The 20,039-nt window shown below is 38.4% G+C and overlaps 1 protein-coding gene across 3 annotated transcripts in view; it reads left to right on the top strand.

The window, feature by feature from the left end:
• LOC106080428 (uncharacterized) overlaps window positions 1-20,039 on the top strand; it is a 305,401-nt gene that overhangs the window by 262,659 nt on the left and 22,703 nt on the right. For all 3 annotated transcript variants that reach the window (XM_059362377.1, XM_059362376.1, XM_059362378.1), the window contains 2 exons: window positions 510-601; window positions 4,391-4,501. In XM_059362377.1, the coding sequence (XP_059218360.1) occupies window positions 510-601; window positions 4,391-4,501 (203 nt within the window). The remainder of the gene's footprint in view (window positions 1-509; window positions 602-4,390; window positions 4,502-20,039) is intronic.

Consider the following 20,039-nt stretch of genomic DNA (forward strand, 5'->3'; position numbering starts at 1 on the left):
CTTGTACTTATAAGTATTTGGTCCAAATAGGAAAATATTTCGATATAGCTGCTATGGGGCATAAGGTATGCATTTTCACCGGATTTTGACGAAAGGTGGTTTGCATATATATATACCCGAGGTGGTGGATATCCAAAGTTCGGCCCGGCGAACTTACCCCTTTTTACTTGTTGCAATAAGTCCCTTTTTATGCAACTTTCTATACATCGCCAACCATTTCTAGATGAGCTACACAAACAGTGTTCACAACTGTTAATGATAATAAATGAAGGCATATCCCTGTATGCATTCGAATCTAACAGACAATTTTGCTGGTGGTTGTGGAAATAATTAGACGACAGTATAATTAATGAATCTTTGTTGGACTTTATTGTAATATATTATACTCATGCCGCTGCTCATCCCTTGGATTGCTGTTTTTATTGACGATGAGCAACTTTTTGCTTGTGGCCCTATGAACTCCACAACAAACATAATTTTAATCCTGTGTCATTTTGTTTTCTTTGCAGTTGATTGTCTGAAGGATCTGAAAATATTTGTGCCAGATGCTGTTATTATGGGCAATGCAGCAACACTGTCGTGTCAATATGACCTGGAACAGGTAAGTAGAACCCTCTCTCACTCTGCTGCATCAACATTTTCTCTTTTCATTCGTTCTTGTTTGAAACTTTATTAAATATTTTACACAAGGCTTTGAGTTCACGAACTTGGTGAGGAATAACAAAAAACCAAGAACAAACGAAAAACATTGGCAAGTAAGCCAGAGCACAAGGGACAAGTTGGCCATGAGCCCATCGTGATTGTTTGAAATCAGCCATCTTAATTTTTTTCTGTGGGAAAGCACACAAAAACTGGTTGCTTTTTTCTTGAGGCTATATTACATTCACCAAAATGTGAATGGAGAAGGTTAACTTTTTTATAGCTTTAGAGTGCTAGAATTTAGGTGATTATGTAGGAAAAATAATTTTTTAACAATAAAGCAAGAAAAAACGCGTTGTATATTTACAACGGGATCCACAAAACCTAATATGGATGTGAAGTGGGTGTATTTGGCAGATTGCCTTTAGAACTGTCAAATAAAACTTTTTTTGTAGGTTTCATTAAGTTTTATCAGGTTTCTATAACATACCAGCTTGCCCGGTGCGTTTAGGCGAAATTCGGATTTAGATGTAGCTCCCAAATATATGCTCGTCCGATTTAAAGTAAAATTGCAAGAATGTGGTCATTTGTTAACCGATTATAACGAAACTTGGCGCAAGGACTATTTTATGATTCTAGGCATTATTATTGCATTTCATAGAAATCGGATTTGATAAAGCTCCCGTACATATATTTATACCCTCCACCATAGGATGGGGTTATACTTATACGTCTGAGACCCCAAAAATTATATATATATTCTTGATGGTCGCGACATTTTATGTCAATCTAGCCATATCCGTCTGTCCGTCCGTCTGTCTTTCGAAAGCACGCCAACTTTCGAAGGAGTAAAGCTAGCCGCTTGAAATTTTCCATAAATGCTTCTTATTAGTGTAGGTCGGATGAGGATTGTAAATGGGCTATATTGGTCCATGTTTTGATATAGCTGCCATAAAAACTGATCTTATGTCTTCTTGAGCCTCTTAGATCATTTTCGATTGGAATGAAATTTTGCACGACGTGTTTTGTTATGATATCCAACAACTGTGCCAAGTATGGTTCAAATCGGTCCATAACCTGATAAAGCTGCTATATAAACCGATCTTGGGTTTTGAATTCTTGAGCCTCTGGCTCATTTTCACAGGTCTCCAACATATAATTTAATTTAGTCCGAACCGGACCATATCTCGATATCTCTCCAATATCAGAGCAAATCTTTTCTTTCATCCTTTTTATACCCTTCACCATAAGATGGGGGTATACTAATTTTGTTATTCTGTTTGTAACACCTCGAAATATGTGTCTGGGGTCTCAGAGCAAAGTATATATTCTTGGTCGTCATGTCATTATACCCACCACCGAAGGATGGGGGTATATTCATTTTGTCATTCCGTTTGCAACACCTGGAAATATCCATTTCCGACCCTTGAAAGTATACATATTCTTGATCAGCGTAAAAATCTAAGACGATCTAGACATGTCCGTCCGTTTGTCTGTTGAAATCACGCTACAGTCTTTAAAAATGAAGATATCGAGCTGAAATTTTGCAGAGATTCTCTTTTTTGTCCATAAGCAGGTTAAGTTCGAAGATGGGCTATATCGGACTATATCTTGATATAGCCCCCATATAGACCGATCGGCCGATTTAGGTTCTTAGGCATATAAAAGCCACATTTATTATCCGATCTTGCTGTAATTTGGGACAGTTAGTTGCGTTAGGCCCTTCGACATCCTTCGTCAATTTGGCCCAGATCGGTCCAGATTTGAATATAGCTGCCATATAGACCGATCTTCCGATTTAGGGTCTAAGGCCCATAAAAGCTACATTTATTATCCGATTTCGCTGAAATTTGGGACAGTGAGTTGTGTTAGGCCCTTCGACATCCATCCTCAATTTGGCTCAGATCGGTTCAGATTTGGATATAGCTGCCATATAGACCGATCCTCTGATTTAGGGTCCAAGGCCCATAAAAGCCAGATTTGTTATCCGATTTGCTGAAATTTGGGACAGTGAATTGTGTTAGGCCCTCCGACATCTTTCTTCAATTTGGCCCAGATCGGTTCAGATTTGAATATAGCTGACATATAGACCGATTTCTTGATTTATGGTTTTGGGCCCATAAAATGCTTATTTATTGTCCGATGTCGCCGAAATTTGGGACAGTGAGTTATGTTAAACCCCTTGACATACTTCTGCAATATCGCACAGATCGGTTCAGATTTGAATATAGTTGCCATATAGACCGATATCGCGATTTAAGGTCTTGGCCCTATAAAAGGCGCATTTATAATCCGATTTCATTGAAATTTTACACATTGACTTATGTTAGGCTTTTCGACATCCGTGTCGTATATAGTTCAGATCGGTTTATTTTTAGATATAGCTAGTGTACTTTTAGTATTTGGTCCAAATCGGAACATATTTTGATATAACTGATATGGGACATAAGGTATGAAATTTTCACCGAATTTTGATGAAATGTGATTTACATATATTCCCGAGGTGGAGGGTATTCAAAGATCGGCCCGGCCGGAATTTTCGTTCGATTTGACTGAAATTTTACAAGTGGTGCTTCGGTATCACTTACAACATCTGCGCCATGTATGGTTAAAATAGGTCCATGTTTTGATATAGCCAAATAAACCGATATTGGGTCTTGACTTCTTGAGCCTCTAGAGGGCGCAATTCTCGTCCGATTTGGCTGAAATTTAGCACGCAGTGTTGAAATTTAGCACGCACTTCCAACAACTGCCTTAAGTATATGCAAATCGGTTCATAATTTGGTATAGCTTCTAGAGGGCTCAATTCCTATCTGATTTGTCTGAAATTTTGCACGACATATTTTATTATAACTTTCACTGTGCCAAATAAGGTTCAAATCGATACATAACCTGATATAGCTGCCATATAAACCGATCTGGGATCAAGATTTCTTGAGCATCTAGGGTGCGCAATTATTATCCGTTTTGGCTGAAGTTTTGCTTAAAGTGTTTTTTTGTTTCGTAACAACTATGCCAAGTATTGTCTAATTCAGTTTATAACCTTATGTAGCTCCCATATAAACCGATCTCGCATGTATACTTTTTAAGCCTCTAGAAGACAATCAACGGCTTCTGTCATGACCTTCAACATACGAGTTAAATATAGTCTGAAACGGGCTATTGGTTGATACAGTTCCCATACAAAATGATTTGACTTTTGGGCCCCTAAAGGGGGCAATTCTTATCCGTATAAGCTGACATTTTTCCCAATGATTCTACCATGGTCTCCAACATACAAATCAATTATGATCCGAAACGGACTACAACTTCATATAGCTCCAGTAGCATAGCAATTCTTATCCATTATCCTTTGTTTAAAAGAGAGAGTAGGGTAAGTAAAATTCGGTCCGACCGAACTTAGCACTCTTTAAGTTGTTTATGACTTTCACAGCCATGACAATTACGGTCCATAAGTATAGCTCATAGAAAAAGTCAGTCAGAGAACTTGTCTTTTGTGATCCATGGTGGAGGTAATATAAAATTTGCCCAGCTTTAAATTCTGTCACCTAAAAATGTTAACACACTCTGTTTTCTCCACTTAGGATTTCATTGAGTGAAATATTATTTTTCTGCAAGACGACGAAAAAAAATCTTAATTAAATTAATTGCACGAGAAATTGTTTCTAAAACTGATGTTGTTCATCTTCATTTTTCTTCATGTTTTTATCATAAAGTAATTTTGTTCTTGTTATGTTCTTTGTCTTTGCAGGCGGCCTTGTACTCGGTGCGTTGGTATTTCGGAAACGAGGAATTCTATCGCTACGTGCCAAAAGAGTCACCACCCACATTGGTCTTTCCGGTGTCTGGCATCAATGTTGATGTAAGTTGTGCAACAGCATTCTTATTTAGCCATCCCTTAGAGCCACCCATCTACCTGATGAGGAGGCATTGCATTGCAAAGATATATTGAAGTTGATAGATATAGCCTACCCTTTCCCCTTTCTGCAAAATCTTCGTGAGTAGTGACTCTACATTCGATGGAGCGTGGATTTAAACAAACAAACCAAGATGTAGGGACGCATTTCCATGCCACTTTGCTCCATGGAATTCGCGCTTGCTCTATCTGCAAAAGTCGCAGCGTGAGCTTATAAATCATGAACACGCTTAGGCACTCCAAGTATTTTTGGGTGCCCAAAAACACTGTGAATATCACACCCGCACTTCCCCCCACCACCTTCAGAGGAATAACGAATGCACTGGGGCCAATGGGTGTTGGAAGTGTTTAGAGAATGTCTGTAGGTATGCTCGTAAGCCCCACGCGTGTCGGTATGCAAAAATGTTCCAAGGGGCTATTGGAGTAGCTCAAGAACACGAACACATCAATGATACTTTGTCCCACCAGCGGCATGGTGGGTCATTGGGCATATTTGTGTGAGTGTGTGTGTGTGTGTGTGTCTGCATTCTAAAAGAGGGTTCATGAGGCCACTGCAAGTAATCGCATCAAATAGTTTGCGTAATGGCAGCTTTACAATTTGTCTTACTGGCATAACAAAAGCCTCACATGTTGTTAGGCATTCCAACTGACACAAGGACATCGTTTACACCAGAGCGAGAAATAGTGGGTGGTTGGGAAGTGATAGCGACAATGTTGTTACTCTTGATGTACTTCGGCCATGAAAGATAAGAAGGACTGAATATTTGAGCTGAAAATTTATTGGGATCTTACGTGAAATATCTTTGCAGCCGAATTTGTTGAATTCCCCTTCGAAATGGGTCTTGGTTGAGGAATGCCAAAGTAACATAACATTTGAGATTTCACCCCCACCCCCCATCTTCGATGTTTCATTTGTTTTCACTCTTCGCTGTCTTTAAAATGTTTTTGGGAAAATTAAGGCAATTTATTTCATAATGCTTTACTTTGCTTCAGTTAACACAAACTTAATTATATACTTCGACTCCGACTCCTGGCTCTTTCGTTTGTGTTTTTTCTCCCTTTGAAATAATTACAACTAATTAAAGAGCCCTAATGACAATAGAAGAGCATGCGAAATCCAACAAAAAGTGCAGCTATGAAATAAAAAAAAAATAAAATAAAATAAAAACAAAAATAACGATACTAAGATATTTTCTTTGCAATTTGGGTAATTGAATTGATACGGCATTCGGGATGGCTGCACTCGCCTCCCTGCTTGCCCGTCCAACTTTCAACGAACAATTAATAATGGAAGCGAATTACTCAACTCACTGAAGCGAAATTTATTGAATAGGGAGGCAATGACAAGACAAAGGCACACAAGAATGAAAAATTCATGGAAAACGCTGCCACCACGAAGCACAAAACAAACTTTTACAATTATTACGATGGTGATTATTATTCCTTGCATTTATTTTTTAATTGCTTAGATACCTATAAGTGAAAATTAATGAAAACTTCTGAGGAAATTGGAACAAAGAACATTATGGGGAAAAATAGCACTTGATAAGCTTCAGGTCATCACGAAGTGCCCTTAAGCTGTTTGAAGACAACCACAAAAAGGAGCCTTCACTTCCTGTGAGTTGAATGCAAAGTTTTTATTTTAATTGAATTTGATTGCTTTGGGCTCGTATGAAATCATTTGGGAAGGAGAGCAGGTTTTTTTTTCGTCAGTATACTAACCACTCACACATAAAGTATTTATGTGTGTGTATGCATTCATGATCGCAGTAGGCTCTTATGTTGATCTATACCCTCCCACATGACCACCTCGGCAGCCATTGATATCAACTTATGGATTAAATAAATAAAGTCCTTTGGACATATGCCAATAATATGTTTGTAACAAATTTGTGACAAACTGAATACTTGGCCGCATTTACAAATATTTGCTTCGGTTTTGTGACAACCGGTTCCAGATACTATTAACCATTTTTTGTAACCTCCATCATTGGATGGGGGTATACTAATTTCGTCATTCCGTTCGTAACACGTAGAAATATTGAACTGAGAACCAAAAAAGTATATTCTTGCTCGTCTTGACATTCTAAGACGATTAAGCCCAGTCCGTCCGTCTGTCGAAAGCATGCAATCTTTCGTTGAAATAAAGCTTTCTTATTGGGATAAACAGGCACACAAATGGAAGGTATGCTTTTCCCTATTAGCAAAAGAATTTCGACCCTTAAAGCATCGAACAGTCTTATGTATAACCTTGGTATTCGTAACAAGTAAAAGCATGCTAACATCGGCCGGGCCGAATCTCCACCCCCCCCCCCCCCCCCCCATGGATCCATTTGTCGAGTTCTTTTCCCGGCATCTCTTCTTAGGCAAAAAAAGGGTAAAAGAAATGTTTGCTCTGCTAGTAGATCGACATCAAGATATGGTCCGGTTCGGACCTCAATTAAAATATATGTTGGAGACCAGGTAAAATGTCAGCCAATTCGAATAAGAATTACGCCCTTTATGGGCTCAAGAAGTAAAATAGAGAGATCGATTCATATGGGAGCTGCATCAGGCTATAGACTGATTCAGACCATAATAAAAACGTATGTTGATGGTCATTAGAGGATGCGTCGTATAAAATTTAAGGCAAATCGGACAATAATTGCGACCCCTAGAGGCTCAAGAAGTCAAGTCCCCAGATCGGTTTATATGACAGCTATATCAGGTTAAAGACCGATTAGAGAAATACTTGGCACACTTGTTGGTTGTCAAAGCAAAATACTTCGTGCAACATTTCATTCAAATCGGATAAGAATTGCGCCCTCTAGTAGCTCAGGAAGTCAAGATTCAAGATAGGTTTATATGGCAGCTATATCAGGTTATAGACCAATTTGGACCCAACTTGCCATAGTCATAGCGAAACACGTCGTGCAAAATTTCATTCCAATCGGATAAGAATTGCGTCCTCTAGAGGTTCAAGAAGTCAAGACCCAAAATCGGTTTATATGGCAGCTATATCAGGTTATGAACCGGTTTGAACCATACTTGACACAGTTGTTGGATATCATAAGAAAACACGTCGTGCAAAATTTCATTCCAATCGGATAAGAATTGCGTCCTCTACAGGCTCAAGAAGTCAAGACCCAAAATCGGTTTATATGGCAGCTATATCAGGTTATGGACCGGTTTGAACCATACTTGGCACAATTATTGGATATCATAAGAAAACACGTCGTGCAAAGTTTCATTCCAATAGAATAAGAATTGCGCCCTCTAGAGGCTTAAAAAGTCAAGACCCAAGATCGGTTTATATGGCAGCCGTATCAAAACATGGACCGATATGACCTATTTACAATCCCAACAGACCTACACTAATAAGAAGTATTTATGCGAAATTTCAAGCGGCTAGCTTTACTCCTTCGAAAGTTAGCGTGCTTTCGACAGACAGACGGACGGACGGATGGACAGACGGACGGACATGGCTAGATCGATATAAAATGTCACGACGATCAAGAATATATATACTTTATAGGGTCTCAGATGAATATTTCGAGAAGTAACAGAATGATGAAATTAGTATACCCCCATCCTATGTGGAGGGTATAAAAATCTGAGACGATCCACCAGTCATGTCTCTTCATATGTCCGTCTGTCTGCTGAAATCACGCTACAGTCTTTTGAAATTAAGAAATTCAGGTTTTCGATTCGGTTTCGATTTTCGATTCGGTTTCGATTTTCGAATTCGCAAGATGCAAAAAAATTTATTTGCATATATTTTTCAAGCCCCATACTTTTTAAGGTTCGAAATCACTCGAGTTTCCTCTTACTGCATAGAAATTTGAAAAAAGATACCTTCAAGCTTTTATCTGGCAAGGTTTGCAAGAAATGCAGTTTGCACAGATTCTTTTGTTGTCTATGTGTAGGTTAAATTCGAAGATGGCTATAGCGGATTACATGTTGAAATTAGGCAATTTAAGTTATGTTAGATCCCCGATATCTGTATCAAATATGGTCCTAATGTGTCTTTGTCTTAATATAGCTTTTCACCCTCCGCCCTCTATAAAACAATGTCATGATTTAAGGTCTCAGGCCCATAATAGCCGCATTAATTGCCTGACTTAACTAAATTTTGTGAGCTGTGTTAGGCGTTCATTCCCAGTATGGTTAAGATGGGACCATTTTTTGTGTAGCTCCCATAAAGATCGACCTCCCCATTGAAGGACTTTCACCCAGAGTTCGGCCCGACAGTCAATTTGGCCCAGATCAGTCCAGATGTGGCTTTTATCTATATGACAGCTGTCATATAGATAAAAGCCACATTTATTATCAAATATCACTGAAATTTCGGACAGTGAGTTATGTTAGGTCACTCAACATCTTTTTTCAACTTGGCCCAGATCGCTCCAGATTTGGAAATAGCTGCCATACAGACCGATCTCTCGATTTAACGTCTTGCGCCCATAAAATGTGCATTTGTTGTCCGATTTTGGCAATATTTTGGACAGTGAGTTGTGTTAGGTCCTTCCACATCCTTCTTCAATTTGGCACAGATCGGTCCAGATTTGGAAATAGCTGCCATATAGACCGATCTCTCGATTTAAGGCTTTGGGCCCATAAAAGGCGCATTTATTGTGTGATATCGCCGAAATTTGGTACAGTTAGTTATGTTAAGTCCCTCGACATTATTCAGCAATATGGGACAGATCAGTCCAGATTTGGATATAGCTGCCATATAGACCGATCTCTCCATTTAAGGTTTTGGGCCCACGAAAGGCACATTTTTGTCTGATGTTCCCGATATTTGGGACAGTGAGTTGTGTGAAGACCTTCGACATCTTTCTTCAATTTGGCCCAGGTCGGTCCAGATTTGAATATAGCTGTCATATAGACCGATCTCTTGATTTAAGGTTTTGGGCCTTAAAGTGTGAACATCATATCGGACAGTTAACAACCAGGACGGTAAAGTCACGAACAGTCTTGGAATGTATGATGGATATAACCGCTTTCTCTGCGGATGACACATTCGGCATCGTTTGGGCGCTGGACCATAGCGGATTAAGGAGGATTGAAAGGGCAGACGATTTGGACATTAAGGCTAGAGGAATGCGATCAGTAAACTTAACTCACAATCCGAGTTAAGGGCGTGGATGATGAGGCATGTAGTACTGCAGATCAGTGAAGTGGTCGGTAGGACGACGAAAATGCAATAGGCAGATCCAAATTTAGAAGACTTCTTAATTTCTTTCAGTAGCCTGAAAGAAATTAAGAAGGAAGTCAGTGTAGCTTTCTTTATGATAACGAGATACATAAGACTGCGAGACCACGTTTAAGAATTTTTTAGGTAATTTCCCGGCCTTCGATTCCAACAGAGTGGTATCGAACTCCGGATTTACATGTATTCGTGGTTACTTTTTTTTAGCATTTAGATTTCACTCTGTCTTAGGAGCATGTGACATGGGGTGGATTAATATAGGCACACTCATTTCAAACTTACCTAACACGATACTTCTTGCGCTTTTGTTAGGAGCAATGATATGAAAAATCAGATAAGCTAAGGCTGAGGATAATTGAGGGAAAATTCTTCATTAAACCAGTAAGGAAAGGCTAAAATCGGGCACAGCCGGCTATATAATACCCTACACCACCGAGCCCTCCTACTACTTCTAATAAATAGAAGCTATGTCAAAATCTTGTAAGGCTTTAATTTTGTATACTTACTGATAAATCGAATAGAATAGCAAGATTATTTTACAATAGGACCCAAATTCTGGCTAACGCAGTTTTAAAGGCGAATATCGGCTAAAAAAATATATATATGGGAGCTACATTTAAATCTGGACCGATTTTGATGCACGTTTGAATGTTGGGTCGTCAAGAAGAAAACCTTATGCAACATTTTGTAAACATCGGACCATAATTGCTTCTCCCGCCTTAAAAGGCCATATCGAATGAAAGATATATGTAGGGGCTATATCTAATTCTGATCCGATTTTGATGAAATGTTGTACATATGTAGAACAGCTCGTGCAAAATTTTGTAAGGATCGGACCAAAATTTAGGCACTACACACTTAATAGACCATGTCGGATCAAGAATATTTAAGAGCGCTACATCTGAACTTTAACCGATTTTGATGAAATTTTTATTAGGACGTAAAACAAAAAACGCTGCACACCAAATTTTGAAAAGATATGACTAAAATTGTGGCTTCTACAGTTTGTAAAGGGCATATCGGAAAAAAAGATATATATGGATGCTATATCTAAATCTGATCCGATTTTGCGAGAAAGGATGTCAAACAAAAGATTTCATGCTTAATTTTGAAGCGATAAGACCAAAAGAGCGGATGCTTAAGACTTAAAAGGCCGCATCGGAAGAATGATATACAGGATGATTTTTTAGCTATTATCTTTTTGTCAATACTGGTTTAAACAGCTCACGCATGTGTTTTGTTTCGTTTTACTGTCAAAAATCTTTAGTTTGTCCTATAATTTTGCCATAAATCGTCTAACAAACGAACAACGCTTGCAAATTATTGAATTTTATTATCAAACAGCGTGCACTGCTAGGAAAGTTCATCGCGCGCTTCTTCCATTTTGAGTACGAAGCTCATTTTTGGCTCAATGTTTTGTAGATAAGCAGAATTGTCGATTTTTGAGTGAGGATCAGCCATAAACATTACAAGAACTACTAATGCATCCAGAAAAAGTCACATTTGGCACAGTTTGGTGCGGTTTATGGGCTGGTGGCATCATTGGACAGTACTTCTTCAAAGATGATGCGAATCGTAACGTAACTGTGAATGGTGAGCACTGCCATGAGATGATATCCAATTTTTTCCAAAGTCAATAGCGTTCGTCCTTGGACCAAATAGAGGCTTATGCAAAATTTTGTGAAAATCGGACAACAAATGCGACCTTACCTTGATGACAAGATTACATATACATAGACAGACGGATAGATGGACAGACGGACTTTGCTAAATCGAATCAGAAAGTGATTGTAAGCCAATCGGTATTCTTATCGATGGGTCTAGCTCTTCTCCTTCTTAGCGTTGCAAACAAATGCACAAAGTTATAATACCCTGTACCTCAGTGGTGGTGTAGGGCATAAAGGGTATCAATAAATACAAGTCTGTACTTAATACCGTTTTTCTACCAATTCTCCAAATAGGGTTGGGTTAACTGTCTATTAGTCCTTCATAACGGTGTATGCGACTCTCACCTAATGAGATTATCGTCCTATTGAAACTTATTTTGCAATAATTGAAACTAAAATCACAACAAATGGAGCACAACGTTTACACAGGCAGAGCGAAATATCAATTTAGTACAACATGCCTTTAATCCGTCGATGGGTATTTTAAATTTGCTTCGCTATGCCACAACCAAAATCTCCATAGACATTGCAGTCATGTGCCTAACCGTGCCCGTGAGTATGGGTGGTTTTCATTATTTGCATTAATCATTACTAAAGCTAATGACCAATGATATGAAGCCACTCACATCATTTAACTCTCCCTCATGCTTTTAGCTCTTGAACATCCACTGATGCCGCTCTCTTTGCCAAACAATGTTTAGCGTATTCTCGTAATGATTTTCGGCTATATTTTTCATGTGAAGTCATATGCAGGGCTTTAAAATATTTTTGCCAAACAAAAAAAAAAAATGAAATTTTTGATGTTCTATATTGCCAATGGCTGAATGTCGAATTGTGCTACCATGCCAATTGGGAGTGTTTGTTGGTGGTGTTGCAAGAACTGCAATCAACATTGCTTAACCGCAATTTGGCCAAATGCATGCGATTGGTTTGTTTACTTCAGCCTGCCAAATACACTATCCGCACCTGATCGTTGTATCGCCCAGTTACGGGATATACAATAGAGACAACGAGCAAATCTGTGAGTAGGGCAAAATATATTAGGGTGCTACAATAACAGGAAATAAGTATTGAAATTGCACTATTATTCAACGAATCCTTTACTATTTAAAGGAAATATGATCCTTAGCTTTAGCCGTAAATAATGGAATCTTTTGTAAATTCGTATGATTTAATGATTCAATATGAAGAGCATATCTGTGGATGTCCAGTTCTGAATCGATTTAAATTAAATTACATACCACTTGTGCGAAATATCATGTTCGGCAAATTTTGCGTATTCACCATCATCATTTTGTTCAATTCCAATGACAACTGCTTTGGTAAATCAAATCAAAGTTTGGTCCATTTGGGAGCGATATCAGGTTACTGACGGATTCGAATCAAAGCTAACACAGATTTTGAAAGTCGAAGCAGACTATCGGATGGAAAGTTCCAAACAAATTGGATTAGAACAAGTAAGAGCGGCTGGGGCGAATCTTATACACCCTCCACCATGGATCGCATTTGTCGAGTTCTATGCGCGGTATCAAACACAGTCAAACAAAGAATTTTGAATAAGAACTGTTATGCTATTGGAGCTATATCAAGTTATAGTCTGATTTTGACCATAAATGAATGCTGAACATTGTAGAAGTCATTGTGTAATATTTCAGTTCATTCGGATAAGAAATGCATCTTGTAGGGGCTCAAGAAGCAAAATCGGAAGATCGGTTTATATGGAAGCTGTATCAAGCTATTGATCGATTCAGACCATATTAGACACGTATTTTGAAGGTCAAGAGAGAAGCCTTTGTACAAAATATCTGCCAAATCGGATGAGAATTGCGCCCTCTAAAGGCTCAAGAACTCAAGACCCAAGATCGGTTTATATGGCAGCTATATCAGGTTATGAACCGATTTGTTGTTGGAAGTGATACCAAAACACCACGTTCAAAATTTCAGTCAAATCGGAAGAGAATTGTGCCCTCTAGAGGCTCAAGAAGTCAAAACCCAATATCGGTTTATATGGCAGCTATATCAAAACATAGATCGATTTAAACCATACTTGGCACATATGTTGGATATCATAGCAAAACACGTTGTGCAAAATTTCATTGAAATCGGATAAGAATTGCGATCTCTAGACCGATATGGCCCATTTAACAAACAAAACATGGACCGATATGGCCCATTTACAATCCAAACCGACCTACACTCATAAAAAGTATTTGTCCAAAATTTCAAGCGGCTAGCTTTACTCCTTCGAAAGTTAGCGTGCTTTCGACAGACAGACGGACGGACATGGCTAGATCGACTTAAAATGACATGACGATCTCAGACGCATATTTCGAGGTGTTACAAACAGAATGACGAAATTAGTATACCACCATCCTATGGTGGAGGGTATGAAAAGAAGCGCAAAAGATCGAAGCCCTGAAAAATCTTTTTAACTTCGTCTAGATTTAATTTTTTTAATCCCAAGAAAATAACAATCTTTATCAAATAGAATGGTTCAAATCGGTCCATAACCCGATATAGCTGCCATATTAACCGATCTGGGGTTTTGACTTCTTGAGCCTCTAGAAAACGCAATTATTAACCAATTTGGGTGAAATTTTGCATGAGGTGTTTTTTTATGACTTCCAACAACTGTATTTAGAATGGTTCAAATCGGTCCATAACCTGATATAGCTGCCATATTAACCGATCTGGGGTCTTGACTTCTTGAGCCACTAGAGGATGCAATTATTATCCGATTTAGCTGATATTTTGTACAACGGCTTCTCTTATAACCTTTAACATACCTGTCGAAAATGACATAAATGTATAGCCTAATGCAGCTACCCTATAAATCGATCTCCATATTTTACTTCTTCAGCCCCTAAAGCGCGCAATTCTTACTAGGTTTGGCTGAAATTTTACACAATTACTTCGAATATGGTCTCCAATATTCAGTTCGTTTATGGTCCAAAATGAACCATAACTTGATATTGTTCCAATAGCATAGCAATTCTTTTATTTTATCCTCTGTTTGCCTAAAAAGAGATACCGCGGCAAGAGCTCGACAAAAGCGATCCATGGTGGAGGGTATATAAGATTCGGCCCGGCCGAACTTAGCACGCTTTTACAAGTTTAGTTTTATCAGTTTTTGGATGTATTTCAGACTTTTTAAACATTTGGACTATTAATATCATTCTGTGGTTGGTAGTTCCGTTGCGATTATTAATGAATTACCTGTACCGAAATCAATAGGATGTTTGTGAAAAAAAATCAAAAAAGTGAAATTTTGTCTGCTGGGATTCCTGTATTGCTTTTTTAATCTTATATTAAACAAGCAATCTCCTCACTATACTCAAAAAAATTTTTTTTTTTGTTAAATTTGAATATTACTCCCAAATGCCTAGCTTGGGCACTAAGCTGTTGTAAAGGAACTCTTTGTACTAAAAAAAAACATACTTCCTCTCTTCATTTTCAATTCGTTTTAGTTACAATAAAAGGGTATGTGACAAGGCTTTTGAAAAAATTTCCGCCATGCTTTGTTTTCCTTCTTAGCACCCCTGTTAAGGAAGAAGGTTTAGGACATTACAATAAAACGAGGAAGGATTTAGAAAAGGACATCCAAATGTAATTACACATATGAAAATAAATTCGCACAAACCCACATACAAACAGAAAGGCATCACATTCTGTATTCATTTATTACAGAAAGGAAACAACAGTGGCCACTGTAAATATCAAAGTCCATGTATGGACATCATCACAGCCAGTGCCCAAGTGAGGCACATGTGAGTTGGGCTGGCCTGGCGGAAACGATTTAAGTAAATGAGTGGTTTCCGGACTTTTTAGGGTCCTACCCGACACTATCTACTTGAGGCATGCAGCCGTTTCGCTTTGGTCCGGTGTGGTTTTGGCGCTTTTTGCATGACGTTGGGGAAGTGTAAAGAAGTTAATTCCAGGATTTGGTTTTTTATTATCTTCATTATTCTCCTTTATTATTTTTTTTTTGCATTTTTTATGAATTATTTTGTGACAATGCAATGGCGAATTGAAATAGAATTCACTTTTTGGTGAGCGGCAAAAGCTACATTTGTAATGCAAAACTTTTCAACAAAAAAACTTTATGAAGCACTTAAATTTAGTTGTAAGCCATCTTCCAAATTAATAACAAAAAAAAAAAATAAATAAAAAAAGAGCAAAAATCGGCGTAGTTGAGCATATGATACGCTATAGCATTTAGGATAACTAAATAAAAAATAGTAAATAAAATAAGTAAAAATGCATTAAGATCGCCGGGCCAATAAAAAATGCACCAGGTGTGAACCCATAAAAGCTATATCGGACCAATCTCGGCACTTAGGTCGAGGGGTGTAACACTCACACTGATCGAAATTTTAACGAATCGGGTTATAAATGGGGCTTAAACAGATTTAAGATCGTAAACCGGGAGGTCGGTATATACAAATTATAAATTTTTGCCCAAGAACATTCCATTAAGGAACAGGGGCAAACTTCTCACATATCAATGAGTGCAGTCCGATTCAAGTTTATGCTCAATGATAAGGGGCCTCCTTTTTATAGCCGAGTCCGAACGGCGTGCCGCAGTGCGACACCTCTTTGGAGAGAAGTTTTACAGTTTAGAGGGGAGGGACCGCACCAACCACCACCATAACTCACTGTCCCAAATTTCAGCAAAATCGGATAATAAATGTGGATTTTATAGGCCCTAGATCATCAATCGGCGGATCAGTCTATCAGGCTATATCAAGATATATTCCGATATAGCCCATCTTTGAGGTTAACCTGCTTATAGAAAAAAAAATAATCTGTGCAACGTTTCAGCAAATAAAAGGAGCATCGGACAATAATTGCTCCTTTCATGGGCCCAAAACCTTAAATCGAGAGATCGTATAAACCGATCTCTCGATTTAAGAATATATCCAAATCAGGACCGATCTAGGCCAAATTGAAGAAAGATGTCGAAGGGCCTTTCACAACTCACTGTCCCAAATTTTGGCAAAATCGGACAATAAATGCGCCATTTTTGGGAGCAAGACCTTAAATCGAGAGATCGGTCTATATGGCAGCTATATCGACATGTGGACCGATCTGAGCCAAATTGAAGGAGGATCTTGAAGGGTAAAACACAACTCACTGTCCCAAACTTTGGCAAAATCGGATAATTAATGTGGTTTTTAGGGGCCTAAGACCCTGAATAGGCGGATCTGTCTATATGGCAACTATATCCAAATCAGGACCGATCCAGGCCAAATTGAACGAGGATGTCGAAGGCCATAACACAACTCACTGTCCGAAATTTCGGCGACGTCGGACAATAAATGCGCCTTTTATAAGCCGAAAACTTTAAATCCAAGAGATCGGTCTATATGGCAGATATATCCAAATCAGGACCGATCTAGGCAAAATTGAAGAAAGATGTCGAAGGGCCATTCACAACTCACTGTTCCAAATTTTGGCGACATCGGACAATAAATGCGCCTTTTACGGGCGCAAGACTTTAAATCGAGATCGGTCTATGTGGCAGCTATATCCAAATCTAAACCGATCTGAGCCAAATTGAGGGCCTAACACAACTCACTGTCCCAAATTTCAGCAATATCGGATAATAAATGTGGCTTTTATGGGCCTAAGACTCTAAATCGGCGGATCGGTCTGTATGGGGGCTATATGAAGATGTAGTCCGATATAGTCCATCTTCGAATTTAATCTGCTGCTATTTTTAAAGATTCTAGCGTGATTTCAACAGACAGACGGACGGACATGGCTAAATCGTCTTAGATTTTTACGCTGACTCGAGCAAAGGCGTTTCTGCCAATCCAGAAGACTTCTCTACTAGGGCCATTTTGGAGAGCAGGTTAGGTTAGAGTGGCTGTCTATCTTCTAAACAGATTGACTTAGACTAATTTAGAGCAATCAGTTACAAGAGTAGCGAAAGACCAGACCTCCGAAGTGAATCGAACCCACGACCCTCGCAATGGAAATCCAAACATTTTACCAACTCGGCTAAGAACTGCAAAATAAAATGTGAGTAAGGTTGCGATGAAAAAAGCCATTTTACGGGAATGGGCCGGTATTGTGACCTTCATCCTGCATCATAGCGCATTCATTTCTGTCGACCATTGCCATTCACTTGCCCAGTTGTTTGGTCCTAGTCCATGCACGTCTATTTGAATGTTGCCTTACGAATTTTTTTTTAATCTCCAAATGTGGTATATATTCATGTGCCTGCATGAACAGGATGTGTGACAGAGTTAATACTATATCAAGGAGAATGTGTGAACAATAATTCTGTTTTTGCATTTATTTGTACTTTGCGTTTTTATGAGTTCATTTTTTTTTTTTTTTTTTTTGTTTTAATATTTTAATGTAGTCATCATATCAACTCATTCCGACTTTTCAGATGCAACAGAGTGTACATAGTTCCAGAGAATTTCTTTAATACTAGACTGCGTAAAACACAATGGTGGAACTGCAAAAAGGAATTACAATTCGATTGTTTTAACATTCCATAGAAGAAGTAAATAAAGAATACCAAATGCTACATTGCTCTTGACTACTTTTAGGAAAAATTCATTCGAAAACTGGCACAAAGTACTCACATGTGATTCGACATCCAAAGCAACCAAAGTCATTTAAATTTAATGGCAGAACACACATCTCAATTTGCCTTGGCAACTTGACGAGCCACAAGTGTAGGATATTCAAGAAATAAAGTCTCTAACACACACATAGAGTGGGAGAGAGGTAGATTAATAGGGAGTATGTATCAACTGTGAGCTCATTATAATTAATTTATTTGGAAAAATGTCCCCCAAAATGTCAGCGTAATCCGCAATGTTGTTTTCCAGCACAAGAGAAATTAATATACAAATCACAGTAATCAACACTTCAGCATGAAATCGCGTAGGTTGGCAACGAAACAGCAATTTCAACGATTTTAAACGGTTCCTTCTCTGCCCCCAAAACACCGCCACTGTGCCCTTAAAACATCCTGTGAACCCTGGCTGGCAAGCTACCATAGAGCTGTTGGACGTTTTGGCATTGCTATGAAAATGGAATCATTAAAATTAATTTAAAAAAACACACACACACATGCACACACATTGCAGAGAATAAAATCTTTTGAAGTGTGTTTTAAATTCAAATGAAAGGCTCAGACAGCATCACCCAAAGAGCAGAGTGTCACTGGAGACCTAGGCTCAGAAAGACAGTGACACTGACAACAGACTTAGGAGGCAGCGTACTCTTAGCTGGGAGAGAAGGACACCCATACACACACCTCATTACATCTTCAATGACCCTGAATGAGGCAGAGAAGCAATGAAACTTATCGCAATGTAACACCACCACAACGACACGAATCCATTTCAATGCAACATGGCAACGGCAAATGCAATGGCAACGCAAATCCACACACACACACACACACACACACACACACATATCTCTATGTATCATCGTCGCCCACTTGAAGTTCTTTGTGGGAGGAAACGGATTTAAGTGTGACATGAACTCGTCGCCTTTACCGATCAAAAACATACCATGATGACATGCATTTAAAACAGATTTTATGTTGAGTTCTTCATGGAAACAAGTTCATGGAATAAAATTATCATTTGGCTATGGTTAAGAAATTATTTTTTTAATGCGAAATTGTTTCAAATAGGAGTGCAAAAAAAAACACTTTAGAATTTAATATATACAGTGGTGTTCATAGAATTAGCGACACTGTGCTCAGTTTCGAAAAATCTTTTTTTATTGCAGGTAAATGAGGAAAATATTATTTTTCATTAGTAATCCGATATGTTACGATTAGAAGGCGATTGGAGGCCACCGTAGCGTCCGCCGATGACGCTAAACGCCTGGGTTCGAATCCTGGCGAGACAATCACAACAATTTTTTTTTTCTAATGCTGGCAACATTTGAGAGGTACTATGCCATGTAAAAGTTCTCTCCAAAGAGGTGTCGCACTGCGGCACGCCGTTCGGACTCGGCTATAAATAGGAGGCCCCTTATCATTGAGCTTAAACTTGAATTGGTCTGCACTCATTGATATGTGAGAAGTTCACCCCTGTTCCTTAGTGGAATGTTCATGGGCAAAATTTGCAATTTGCTTATATAAGAAAATAAACGAAAAAAAGTTATTGAGTTTAACATAAGAAAGCTAGGATATATTATAAGCAATTTTAGCCTCGATAACTAATAAGGGACACTTATGTCTTTCATATATAATGTCAAAAAGGGTATGAATTGTGTACCTTAAATTTGGTTTTCGGGTTCTTTTTAATGTTATTAAAGCTTAGTTAACCCTAATATTTAGTTTGGCAACCCTTTCGTGCTCTCTAACTTAGAGTCAGCTTTGAAACAAAAATTTTTAGCGAACTTGGAAGATATTTAGCTAAAACCCTTTTACATTTTGGAATAACTTATCAGTATTTCAAATTTATCTCCTCCCCACAGCTATTTCGAGATCATTCGATTGCTTTTTAATGGGGTTGGATATGATGATCTGAGAGGATCACACCAAAAAATTTATGCGTTTTTTAAGAAACAAGTAAAAAGGCATTAAGTTCGGTAGGGCCGAACTTTGGATACCCATCACCTCGTGTATACGTGTAAACAA

Source organism: Stomoxys calcitrans, chromosome 2 (assembly GCF_963082655.1).
Source record: "Stomoxys calcitrans chromosome 2, idStoCalc2.1, whole genome shotgun sequence".
NCBI classification, from domain to species: Eukaryota; Metazoa; Arthropoda; class Insecta; order Diptera; family Muscidae; genus Stomoxys; species Stomoxys calcitrans.